The sequence below is a fragment of the Jatropha curcas genome, chromosome 11 (assembly GCF_041381405.1).
Source record: "Jatropha curcas cultivar XTBG-Jc1 chromosome 11, XTBG_Jcur_1.0, whole genome shotgun sequence".
NCBI lineage: Eukaryota > Viridiplantae > Streptophyta > Magnoliopsida > Malpighiales > Euphorbiaceae > Jatropha > Jatropha curcas.
Window position 1 is genome coordinate 12,067,474 of NC_143161.1, and position 13,852 is coordinate 12,081,325.

The 13,852-nt window shown below is 41.8% G+C and overlaps 1 protein-coding gene across 1 annotated transcript in view; it reads left to right on the forward strand.

Annotated features, from left to right (window-relative positions):
* The window catches only part of LOC149492582 (vacuolar protein sorting-associated protein 60.2-like), a 44,515-nt gene extending 40,779 nt beyond the window's left edge, over positions 1–3,736 (forward strand). The window contains exons 5-8 of the mRNA XM_089715878.1: positions 2,310–2,381; positions 2,481–2,592; positions 2,951–3,111; positions 3,391–3,736. Of these exons, the coding sequence (XP_089572004.1) occupies positions 2,310–2,381; positions 2,481–2,592; positions 2,951–3,111; positions 3,391–3,444 (399 nt within the window). The 3' untranslated portion in view covers positions 3,445–3,736. The remainder of the gene's footprint in view (positions 1–2,309; positions 2,382–2,480; positions 2,593–2,950; positions 3,112–3,390) is intronic.
* The last annotated feature ends 10,116 nt before the right edge of the window (positions 3,737–13,852 follow it).

The window sequence follows — 13,852 nt, forward strand, 5'->3', positions numbered from 1 at the left end:
AAATCTCTTTTCAAGCCCTCATTAAGAGGCAAAATATCTTTTCAAGCCCTCATTAAGAGGCAAAACATCTTTTCAAGTCCTCTAAGAGGCAAAACTTCTTTTTAAGTCCTCAAAGAGGCAAAAACATCTTTAAGTTACAAACATAAATCCATGCATTTGATCATTTCATTTCAAAGAAAAAGACCACGGCCGGGTTTCCTCCTCTGCCCATCCTCAAAATTTGCTCCTTCAACCACTGGCTCTCATAAATCATTTTTATGATAGCCAGTGGGGGGCAACTGTGAATACTCAAATTTTGAGGCTCAAAAAGCCAGTTTTCCCGGCCGCGGCGGTGGCGGCCGCTCTTAAAGGCGGCGGTGGCGGCCGCTCTTAAAGGCGGCGGTAGCCGCTGTCGCCGGTGGCGGTAGCCACCGACGACAGTGGCTGCAGTCGCCTGTGAATACCCAAATTTTGAGGCTCGAAGAGCCAATTTTCCCGGACTGCAAACAGTCCGACCGGACCAAAGGCCATTTTGGAAGTTTACCGGAAGTATGCCAATATGGTACTTAAAACGTCCAGGACGTCACGAGGATCACAGAACTGGTCCCGGAATATTTTTTAGAGGTCCGAAACTCCCGAAAAAGCCTCTGGAGCGAGAAAAACAGCACGGGTCAGCGTGCCCGCCCCATGGGGCAGGCATGCCCGCCCTCAAGGGCGGGCACGCTCGCCCCGCTAGGGCGGGCACGCCCGCCCTAAGAGGGCGGTCCAGCCCGCCCTGGAGGGTGGGCATGACCGCCCTCAAAGGGCGGTCTAGCCCGCCCTTAAGGGCGGGCACGCCCACCCTGGAGGGCGGGCACGTCCGCCCTTGGGGGCGGGCATGATCGCCCTCAAGGGGCAGCACGCCCGCCCTCAAGGGCGGACAGAACCGCCCTCGGGTCACCTTTTCTCTATAAAATTGGCCCCGGGACCTCCGTTTTGAGACACTCAGTCTGTGTTGACGGACGCTCCTTCTCCCCTACGCTCCTTGCGATTCTTTTACTGCTTTTTCTGCATTTTTAATTTAGTTTTTATTGCTTTCTTGTTATGATACTTGGTCACTTAAATTAAATTAATTTTAATTAATATTCCCCAAACGAGGAGCTTAATCTTGAGCTAAGAAGTGGCCGACAACTGACCCAGGTAATAATTAAACCCTGTCTATTTAATTTTAGCACTTCATGCATATTTCTCTTCTACTCCTAAATTCTACAACTGCATAAATGCATTCACGTCATGAATTTGGCAACAAATTGCCTATAATTAAATCAACCACATTTTGGCAACAAATTGCCCACGGTTCAATCAATTTTTGGCAAACAAATTGCCTATAAATTAGATTAACCACTTTTTAGAGACAAATCGCTTAAATCAGAAGCTTTGGCAAAATGCCTTAGAATTAATCAATCTTTTGGCTAAAAGCCTTCAAACAATCATTTTGGCGACAATCGCCTAAATCACATCAACTTTTGGCAAAAATTGCCTAAATCCATTCATTTTGGCTAAAAGCCTTAAATCAGTCATTTTGGCGACAAACGCCCAAATCAATCAAACTTTTGGCAACAAATTGCCTAAATCAAGCTTTTGGCTAGAAGCCTTCAAATACCAACTTTTGGCACAAATGCCTTAATCATTTTGGCGACAATCGCCCAACAAAACATCTTTTGGTAATAATAAGCCCAAACATCAATTTTTGGCAAACTAATTGCCTAAATCAATCCTTTTGGCTAAAAGCCATTAAAATCAACATTTTTGGCATCAAATGCCTAAAATCAAACCAATCAATTTTCAGGCAAAATGCCTAAACAAAATGCACAAAGCATACACACACTCATGCATTAAGCATACCCATTCAAAGCCCTTCAAAGAAGGCCTATCGAACTACGTTGACTTTGATCTTCCATTCAAACGGAAGTACGTAGGCACGTTTGGGATTTAACCCCGAGCGGCAAGTCAAAATCACATTTCATTGGTCTAAATCACATTAATCACCCTGCAAAGCATTCATTCATAGGTTAGTTCTTCAGCATGACATAGTCTCGGGATCCATCTCGGGTTCGTAGACCATGCCTTAAACATTGGGTTAATTAATCTAGTAATTAGGTTAATTAAAATTGGAGTCAACTTAGGGTTTTTTCCTAGTTTACCCTAAAATAATTAAACAAGGTGGCGACTCACACATCACGTGCATTTCTTCCTTAGTCACATGCATCCATATGCCTATGATATTTGGGGGAGGGGTTCACAGACTATCTATAAATTTATTAAATTAAATTTCTCCTGTTCCTCCTTAGATGTCAGCTTTGAAATCCGCCAACAAAGAGTTGAAAGGAATGATGAAAATTGTGAAGATTCAAGACATAGATGTATGTGATCTCATGACTTCCCCTTACTCCCTCTACTTTCATGTTAAGTTACCTTTGGGAATTTATGGTGCTAAATAGGTTACTTTTTGCCATTTGTAGAACTTGCAAGATGAGATGATGGACCTAATGGATATGAGTAATGAAATCCAAGAGACCCTCGGTAGAAGCTACAATGTGCCTGATGATATTGATGAGGAAGAACTCATGGGAGGTAAGCTCAAATTTCATCTAAAGGTCATTTTGCATAATTTGTTTTGAGCATGTAGAAAATTAATATTTTGATCTTTACCTATTTATTTAATGTTCTTGTGAGAAGCCAGAGTAAACTTCTTATTCAAATAATCTGTAATTATTGAATTATATCGCATTGGTAGACAAAGTATGTCATGCCATCAGTCAGTAGCATTTAATAGTTTCTTTTCCTTATTCTTCTTCTTCTTCTTCTTCTTCTTCTTCTTCTTCTCCCCTATGGGATCAATTTAAATGGACATCCATGCATTAAATTGGAAGAGAATGTTCCATGTGTTTATATACATGTTATTTAATGCTGATTAAATTTTGCAATGCAGAACTTGATGCTCTGGAGGCAGACATGGGAATGGAAACCGAGGCTGATGGTGTTCCTTCTTATCTGCAACCTGATAAGGAACCTGATCTGGATGCAGAACTCAACTTGCCATCAGCACCCACAGGAAATGCAGCAGCTCCGGCTGGTAGAAATAATGCTCTAGTAAATCCTCATATTTAGTTTATCACCTTGTGTTCATATTTTTGTTTCAAGAATGAATAGGGCACTCTTTGGTTGGAGTGCCTGCCAGATACCATTCCTGTTATTACTTGCAAGGCATGTGTCAAAGTATACATGACGTATGGATTTCATAGTTGAACTTTGTTCGTGTAAAAATCTTACTGATATGAAGTCTGCGTAGTGCATGAGATATATTATTATTCTTAGCAATTTGCTATTCCCTGTCTAATTTTCCTACCTGGGAATTTCGGTGCTCGACAGGCTGAGGATGAACTAGGTTTACCTGCTGTCCCCCGGGCATCCATTCGTGGTTAGGAACTCTTTGGTGTGACTGATGTGTATGTATATCTAAATGGAAGAGCAGGATGACCAAGCCCTTGCATAACATGTGCATAATCTGCATTGATTTGATCTGGTGATTCAGTGGGTAACTTGGGCATCGGTTTATTTTATTGAATTTATTATTTTTTCCTTAACTATTTTCTTAGCTGGTGGGGATTTTTTGTGAACAAAGGAAACGTTTGACAATGTCAACTTGAATATCTACGTGATGAATCTACATTCAGTGTGCAGTCATTTTATTAGGAATATACACGTGACGAATCTATATTCAGTGTGCATATATATATATATATATATCAAGGTGCAACAAAAATATTTATGTTCTTGGTTAAATTGTTCAATACTTCCAATTGCCTGTATGAGGATGAACGACGGTGGACAAGTAACGATCAAATACACAAGATACGCACGCGGGACGCAGTTTTGGACGAAAGAAGACTCAATTCAGTCGATTTGAAAGAAAATTTACTAGTTATATATTAAAAGTAAAATAAAATAGAAAATGCTTGTGTTGACGCCGGTCCAATATCAGGTCTAGACAATGTCTGAATTGGCAAAGTTTGGAAAGACATAATATAGTTTGAAAACTACCAAGGCCGTTTAGGCTTAAAACGCATTTTTGTAAATTATTATACAAACATGGAATTTTAGATTTTGTATAGGTTGATAAGATTGCAAATTCTATATTATTTGGCGTGCAATACTAGAATTCTTATATGTGGGGAGCGAATTTACTGCAATACAAATAAATCGAATTGCCTCATCTATTCAATTCATCCTTAACCCATTTTTTTTTCATCTCTTAATTTCTTATGTTTCTCATTTTTCTGAACTCTTCTTATTGTCATCTGTTTTTTTTTTTTTTTTTTTTTTTTTTAGACTAATAGGTCCATTGTCTATTAATCCACCTTATCTGAAAGCACTCCTGATATATGCAGGTCCAACAAATTCTAACCACTATTTCAGATTGAACAACATTTTTTGACACGCTTGATGGAATCGTTGAGGGCTTTGTTAAAATATTAGGACGCTGATAAAATTGATCGGTAGCTTGGTATATCCAAGTTTGGATAATTTCATGTGTCCGGCCAAAGGCTAAGTGATTTGGTGTTTAAAGTTTAGTAAAAAAATAAAGAAGCTTAGAATAATAAAAAATAGATAGAGAGAAGGTTAGAACAAAATAAAAGAAAGCATAGAACAAAGCAAATATAAAGCATAAATGTAACATAAATGAATAAAAAATAAAGCATAAAAGCATTAAAAATAAATAACTTTGTAGAAATGAAAAATAAAGGATAGTAAATGTAAGAATGATAGAAAATATATTTGAGTTAAATCTAAAAAAAAGCATGAATCAAGATTCAAGCCTTTAATGTTCTTTCTTTGAAGATTGAACAAAATCATTATCACTATTTAATTCATGCCTCTTATTGATTTAGATGATTCTTTTAACCCTTGAACACCATTTAGACCTTAAGGTTGTAACGCCTCAAAATTTTGAATCTTATAATAGTATTAATTTTATCGAGTTATAAATGGTACCACCGGAAGGATATTAGATATAATTAATATTTATGGAGTTTATTAGACTTTATATGGTTAATCTTAATTAATTTAAGATATAAATTTCTCATGATTAATTAAATAATGAATGAATAGTTTTTCGGGGTACTTTTAGAAATTAGAAAATTGGAAAATTAAAATTATTAAATAAGTTTGATGAGTTATGTGGAGGAAAATATAATTTTTAGAAGTTATAGTAGAAGTGAATTATAGCTATTTGATGAGATTGATGTGTATTTATAATAGTTGTTGATCTAACAACTACATGAGGAAGTTGTTAATATTTACCAAAATATCATTTGACTACACTATAACATGTTTCCATTCTTTCCCTTTCTCCCTTAAAAACATTTTCTTATCTCCTCTTCTCCACCCAAGGTCTTCTCCACCACCTTGGCCTAACCATATCCTCCCCTCCTCCTCCCTTTTTTCTTTTTCATTTCTATAGAGAAATCGCAGAAAGCAACTCAAATTAATTAAATTCAAGACCTCCTCCTTGAAGATTAAATGTTATTTTTTCGATATTAATTTGTAGAATTTAAAATTTTGGGAGATTAAGCCACAAGTCTTAGCATAATTTCTATGCTTTCTTGATTTAAGGTGTGTGTTGCTTTTAGCTAATCACTTGGTTCAAGATGAGTGAGGTAACAAAGTTGGATAAAAGGGAATTCTGTGAATACTCAAATTTTGAGGCTTCTCATGTTGTTGGTGGCATGTGAAACTCTTTAAATGGAGGAAAACACGCTGCTACAGTGCCATGCCAGACCGGAGGCCATTTTGGACATTTACTGGAAATATGTCAATATGGTACTTAAAACGTCCGGAATATCGCGAGGATCGCGGAACAGGTCCCGGAATATTTTTCGGACGTCCGGAACTCCCAAAAAGGCCCTCGGAACGAGGCACGGTGTCCACACCGGCCACGGCGGCGCCGGCCGTCGGGCACGGCGGCAGCAGGCGGGAGAACGGAGCAACGGACAGGAGCAGACGCCCCGAGGGGGCGAGGCCTGACGACCACGCGCGGGAGAGGCCGCCGCCGCGGGGCGAGGCTTGACGCAGCAGCGCCGCGAGCGGAGGCCTGTCGCCCCGTGCGGGCGGGGCCTGCCGCGCGCGCGGGCGAGGCCCGCCAGCGCGCGCGAGGCCTGTCACCCCGCGCGGGCGAGGCGTGTGCAAAGCGCGCGCAGGGCTGGGCCTGGCCCCCCTACGCCCCTGGGCGGCACCTGCCGCCCCAGCTTGGGGACGTACACCATCCTCCCCGACCAGGCGGGGCCTGCCGCCCCACCGACTGGGCGGCAGCTGCCGCCCTCCCCAGGGCACCCCCCGCCCAGTCGTGGGCGGGGCCTGCCGCCCCACCGACAGGGCGGCAGCTGCCGCCGAGCCAGGCGGCACCTGCCGCCCAGCCCCTCTCGGCAGGTGCCGCCGGGACCCGGGCGGCAGCTGCCGCCCTCCCGGCGGCACCTGCCGCCCGGGACCCGAAAATGGCCTATAAATAGGCCATTTTCAGTCCAATTTTGACACCTCTGTCTGTTTTAACGGACGAAACCCTCTCCCTCTCACGCTCCTTGCGTTTTCTTTACCGCTTTTTGCATTTTAATTTAATTTTTATTGCATTTTTATTGTGATATTTGGACATTAAAATTAAACAAATTAAAATTAATTAATATTTCCTAAGCGAGGAGCCTAATCCGGAGTTAAGAAGCGGTCGTCGATTAAATCAGGTATGTAAACAAAACTCTGCCTATTTAATTTTGGCACTTCATGCATATTTCTCTTCTACTCTTAATAATTCTACAATTGCATAAATGCATCCACGTCATTATTTTTGGTAAATAAACTGCCTTAATTAATTTGATTAAGCTTAAATGCCCGGTTAATCAATAATCGTGGTATTAAAGTTTAAATCCGACAACATTGGCTAAAAGAGCCTAGTTAATTAATAACTACGGTTCAATTGCCTTATTTCGAACAAATCCGGCTTAAGTCCAATTAATCAATAATTGTGGCTAAAAGCCTTAATCAATCACGTTTCGACAATAAATTGTGATTAAGCTCGAACGCTCGATTAATTGATAATCGTGGCATTAAAGCCTAAATCGCACATTTTGGCAAACTAATTGCCTAAAACAACACCTTTTGGCTAAAAGCCATTAAAATCACCATTTTTAGCAACAAATCGCTTAAAATCAATCTTTCGGCAAAATGCCTTTAAAATCAACCATTTTCGGCTCAAAGCTGTAAAATCGACATTTTTGGCAAAAGGCCTTAAAATGAACCATTTTGGCACAAATGCCTTAAAATCAACAATTTTGAGCAACAAATCGTTTAAATGAACCATTTTGGCAACATGCCTAAAAATCAATCAATCTTTGGCAAAATGCCTAAACAATCATGCATAAAGCATACACACTCATGCACGAAGCATACACACAATCATGCATAAAGCATACACACAAAAATGCACAAAGCATACACAAAATCATGCACAAAGCATACACACTTATGCACAAAGCATACACACGCACAAAGCGTACACACTTATGCACAAAGCATACACACTTATGCACAAAGCATACACACTCATGCATAAAGCATACCCATTCAAAGCCCTTCAAAGAAGGCCTATCGAACTACGTTGACTTTGATCTTCCATTCAAACGGAAGTACGTAGGCACGTTCGGGATTTCACCCCGGGTGGCAAGTCAAAATCACATAAACATTTCATTAATCCATCACTTACCTTGCAAAGCATTCATCCATCGGTTAGTTCATCAACATGACATAGTCTCGGGATCCACCTCGGGTTCGTAGATTGTGCCTTAATCACTGGGATAATTAATCTAGTAACTAGGTTAATTAAAATTGGAGTCACTCAAGGTTTTTTCCTAGTTTACCCTTAAATAATTAAACAAGGTGGCGACTCACACACATCACGTGCATTTCTTCTCATTCATCATATGCATCACATGCCTATGTGCTTTTGGGGAAGGGGTTCACAGTTTGGCGACTTTGCTGGGGACACTATGTAATCATTTTGCATAAAGTGGACTACGATTGTTGTGTAAACTAATCCGCCCTTCTTTAGGGTATTATTTTACAATGCTTTGTTTTGCAGGGTATCCTAGCACGAATCAAGTGTTCTTTCTTTAAGAATACTTGATGAAGAAATTTGAACTTAATTGAAAAATTTAATTAAGACATTAAAACTTGTTGATTTATTTGCACGATTGAGAATCTTTTTCTCCATTGCATAAAAAATGAACTTCAAATGAATTTCTTCTCTTCTGTTCAAACTTCTGAGTCTGGATAGCAAGTAGCGCTGATCGGCAGGTCTCTTTGATTATGCCGACGGACAGCCAAAGCGTCCTCCCTGTTACCGCAAACCATCTCTAATCCTTTTGGAGGTGGCACATGGGTATGCGTACCGTTGGACCCATGCGAAACTCCTTGTTTCACATGTGGTTAGGTATATCCATACTCAAGGTTCAAGGGTCCCTTAATAAGCCGATTCTCTATTTGTGTCATAGCCTATAGAACCTATCCTTTAGGACTATATGCACCCAATGGTACGAATCATCTCATTAAAATAAATTATGACGTGTTGTTATGCGCATTCATGACATACCATAAGCATTAAAAAAAAAAAGAGAGAAGAGAGTGGAGGGACACAAAAATATCCTTCTGTTTGTCAGTCATGCACAGTTGGACAAAGAGTCATTCTCTCTCATATCAGCTACCCTGATACTACTATACCCTTAATCCAGTTACCCTCATACTTACAGGTACCCCCTGTTCAAGTGCCAACATTAGTGCCAACCACACCTACTGTGCTATCACCGAACTCACCAATCTCAACTGCACCAATGGCATCACTTTCTGACATCAAAAACCTTATAGAACAACTCGAGGCCAGAATGGAGGCCAGAATGGAGGCCAGAATGAATGAGGCATTGGCTGCCCAAAGGATTGCCCTGATAGCTGAATTGGGTAATGGTAATGGAAGTGGGGCTTCCGGTGAGGGAAGTGGGGCTTCCGGTGAGGGAAGTGGACCTGCTGCTTCCAATCAAGGACCTGCCGCAGAACCGACAAATCCTACCCTTAACCTGGATGACATGCCTGCTTCTGAGCCAGAAGCTCAGAAAATGAGAAAAAAACTGGACACCACCAAACAGAAAAACAATGAACCTTTTCCCTCGTTCCTTACAAGGAAAAGGACCAAGGTCGCTCAAATGATCAACCGGCCTTTTGAACAAGAACAGGTAGACATAATCATAAAGAACCTGCAATCTGTCTACCAACAACAGTTACAAACCCAATACTTACCAACCTTCCAGTCGCTCATTGCCGCTGCTACAAAGGTAGAGGATTTAATTCAAATGGGGCAACTGAAAGAAGACTCGGGTTCCTCAAAATACGAGAAGCCTAGCCAAGCTGGCGAAGTCCATGAAATGGCAAGCATCACCCCCACGAATCCTTTACGTGTGGGCAATATGAGAAATGGCAATCGGTCAAGAAGGACATATACTGATCTCGGGATGCGAATCCTTTTGGTTTTCCGAGAGGCTGTCAAGGCCAACTACATCAAGCCCTTGGAAGCAAGGCCGCCACCCTACCCTTTACCAAGAAACTACCGAACCAATGAATACTGTGAATATCATCAAGGTCATGGGCACGAGACTGAAGCGTGCTGGACGCTTAAGAACCGCATCCAAGACCTGGTAGACGATGGTTCAATCATCCCAAGAAGTGAGTCAAACATTAGCACTAATCCCTTACCAAATCACGGGGTAAATGCTATTATTTCTGACCAGGAATTGATCGATCCTTTCGAGCTATTCCTAGAAATGAATGACACCTGTGTCCTGGACTTGAATGACTTATCCGAAGAGGTAACACCGGAACTCGAAGTGGAAGACTTCATGCAACCTAGTCTCCTTGACGAAATTGCAGTTGTCACAGGAAATGATGGGGACCAAGATCTGCTGAGCCTGATCAAGCCGAACGAAGGCCCTCTCACCAATTGGTACGCCGAGGAGGAGCGCGCTGCTGATAAACCCCCTCCCGAGTCAAACCTAGAGTCAAAATCTGTAATCAGGTCTTGTATTGAGTCTGAGTCTGACCCCGAGTCTGAAACCGAGTCAGAGTCCAGTTCCAGTCTTGAGTCATCTGTGTCGGATTTTGAAAATCCAGATTTCAAATTTGATGTAATCTTTGAAGACAATTCTGTCATGATCAATAAAGGCTTGCAAATTATTGACTACCCCGCGTGTCTATCTTTCCAAGCATTTCCAAGCAAAAATAATCATATAAATGAAATAAAAAATGAAAAAGAAAAAAGTAATAATTGGCAAAGAAGAAAATGAACATACATACATTGCATTTGACTGTGTGAACAAGGGACAGGTCAGTGAATGCTTGAGGAAGTTTGCCAATTGTTTCATGTGGAAGGCAAGTGACATCACGGGAATTGACCCAGCAATAGTGGTGCACAAGATTCCAGTATATCCCGAGGCTAAGCCAGTGAAGCAGAGGCTAAGAAGGCTGAAGACCTAATGGTCCTTGAAAATCAAGGAGGAGGTAGCCAAGCAACTGGAGAACAGATTCATAGAACCCATTGCCTACCCGACATGGTTAGCAAATATTGTGCCAGTGCCAAAGAAAGATGGCAAAGTCAGAATGTGTGTGGGCTATCGGGATTTGAATAGAGCATGTCCGAAGGACGACTTCCCCCTGCCACATATCGACTTGTTGGTAGACCGAATGGCGGGACACGAGATGGTCTCCTTGACCGATCTTGCTGTCGGGTACAACCAAATAATGATGCATGTGCCAGACAAAGAGAAAACGGCATTCATCACGGAGTGGGGAACCTACTGCTACAGGGTCATGCCTTTTGGGCTCAAAAATGCCGGGGCAACCTATCAAAGAATGGCGACGACCATCTTCCATGACATGATTCACGAAGAAGTAGAAGTGTACGTGGACGATATGGTTGTTAAATCAAAAAAACAGCTGAAGAACATACAACAGCGCTTGAGAAGTTCTTCCTTAGACTTCGAAAGTACAATTTAAAACTCAACCCGGCAAAATGTCTGTTTGGAGCTACATCCGGAGTATTTCTGGGGCATATGGTCAGTCGGAAGGGCATAGAAATTGATCCTTCAAAAGCCAAAGCCGTTATGGAAATACCAGCACCGAGGACGAAAAAGGAAGTTCGGGGTTTCCTAGGAAGGCTACAGCACATCAGCCGGTTCATCAATCAATTGGCTAATACTTGTGGTCCGATCTTCAAATTGCTCAGGAAAGGAGTAGCCGTAAAATGGAATGAGGATTGTCAGAAAGCTTTCGACCAAGTCAAGCAATATCTGTTATCCCCACCAGTCTTACAGCCACCAAGGCTAGGAAAGCCTTTGCTGTTGTACCTATCAGTGACAGAAGAAGCGATGGGTGCAATGCTAGCTCAACAAGCAGAAGATACAAGGGTAGAAAATGCCGTGTATTACCTTAGCAAGAGGATGCTAGAATCTGAGCTAAAATACAATAAGATAGAGAAGTTGTGTTTTGCTCTGGTAAGGGCCTGTACAAAACTGCAGCACTACCTCTCGTCTTACACCACCTACGTCTTTTCTGAATTGAACCCCTTGAAATTCCTTATGGAGAGGCCGGTTCTTGACTGTAAAATGGCTAAGTGGGTGTCGGTGCTCGCAGCTTATGATTTAAAATTTGTACAACGAAAGGCAATGAAAGGCGGAGCCTTGGCTGATCAACTAGCAGAATTACCGGTCGAAGAACAAATGCCGGAGGTAGAATTTCCTGATGAAGACTTGGTGAACTTGGAAAGTGAAGTCTGGGAAATGTACTTTGATGGAGCTTCGAACTACCATGGAAATGGGGTTGGAGTTGTATTCAAAACTCCTTGTGGAGAATACATTCCTATCACCGTCAAATTAGATTTCGACTGCACCAACAATGAAGCCGAGTATGAAGCTTGCATAAAGGGGTTAGAAGCAGCCCTAGGAAAAGAGATAAAAGTCCTCAAGGTTTTCGAAGATTCTAACTTAATAGTCTCCCAAGCTTTAAGGAAATGGAAAATTAAAGAAGAGCGTTTGGTTCCTTACCTACGACGCTTGGACGAATTGGCTCAGCAATTTGAGGATTTATCCTTCCACTACTTGCCGCGAGCCAAAAATCAGTTCGCAGATGCTCTGGCTACTTTAGCCTCCATGGTCAATGTAGAAGGAGACCGAGTCGTTCGACCTCTGACAGTGCGGCTACAGAAATAGCCAACACATATCATGAATTTGGTCGATGACAAGCCCTGGTATTGGGATATACAGAATTATCTTCAGAATGAAGCCTACCCGGAGGGATCTACCAAAACTGATCAACGGACATTGAGACAGTTAGCATCCGGATATTTCCTCACTGAGGGAGTTCTGTATAAGAGAAGTTGGAACGGCCTGCACCTAAGATGCGTTGATGAGGGAGAAGCTCAAACCATCATGGATTCCCTACATAATGGGGAGTCTGGTCCATACATGCACGGGATAGCCTTGGCTCGGAAAATCATGAACCTGGGTTATTACTGGTCAACCATGAATGCAGATTGCGTGAGGCACACGCAGAAGTGTCACGAATGTCAAATTTTTGCTAAGCTGCAAAGACAACCTCCGGTCAATTTGAATCCTATTGCTTCACCATGGCCTTTCGCAACTTGGGGCATAGACGTGATCGGAAAAATCCACCCGAAGGCCTCTAACGGCCATCAATTCATCCTGGTTGCTGTAGATTATTTCACTAAGTGGATCGAGGCAGCCTCTTATTCAGTTTTAAATGCCAAGAAGGCAGCACAGTTTGTCCGTACTAACATCCTTTGTCGGTATGGAACACCGTTCGAGATCATCACGGATAATGGGTCTCACTTTCAAAGTGAATTTTCTGACCTGCTGAAGCAAAAGAAAATTCAACATCATAAGTCCTCACCCTATCGTCCACAAGCAAACGGGGCTGTAGAAGCTGCGAATAAGGCTATAAAAGTCATTTTGCAGGAGACTGTTAAAAAGCACAAAGCTTGGCACGAACAGTTACCGAATGCCCTATGGGGATATAGGACTTCAATCAGAACGCCCACCGGAGCAACTCCGTATTCTTTGGTACATGGTATGGAAGCAATGTTGCCTATTGAGCTGGAAGTTCAGTCGGCAAGGATTATTCAGGAAAGCCAGATCAACGAAGCAGATTGGGCTAAGAATTATCATTTGCAACTTTTGGGTATGGATGAAAAGCGGTTGCAAGCAATCCACCAAACTCAAGTCTACCAGAGAAGAATGGCACGGCATTTTAACAAGAAGGTCAAAGACCGAAAACTCGAAGAAGGTTGTTTGGTTCTGAAGGAAACTAGACAGCCAATTCAAGATCCACGTGGGAAGTTTCGTCCTCATTGGGCTGGCCCCTATGTGTTGAAGAAAGCATTGTTCGGCGGAGCCGTCATCTTGACTGATTTGGATGGTTTAGAATTTGCAAATCCATGTAATTTAGATCAGTTAAAGAGATATTTTGTATAAGCATTGCATAATGTAAAACGAACTACATTAGACCTGATTCTCTTCGAAAAAAAAAAAGAAATTATATATCGGAGATGTGTAGGCAGCCCTGTTTGGGCACGGTCTAAACATTAATAAAAATCATCATTTCATCGTTCTTTCTTCTTTGCTAATAATAAAAAAATAATAAAAAAAATGAAAAATAAAATTAAAAAAAAAAAAAAAAAAAACCCGCTAAGTCGAAAACCCGAAAGGGCGGCTTAGGCAAAAGTCGGGGC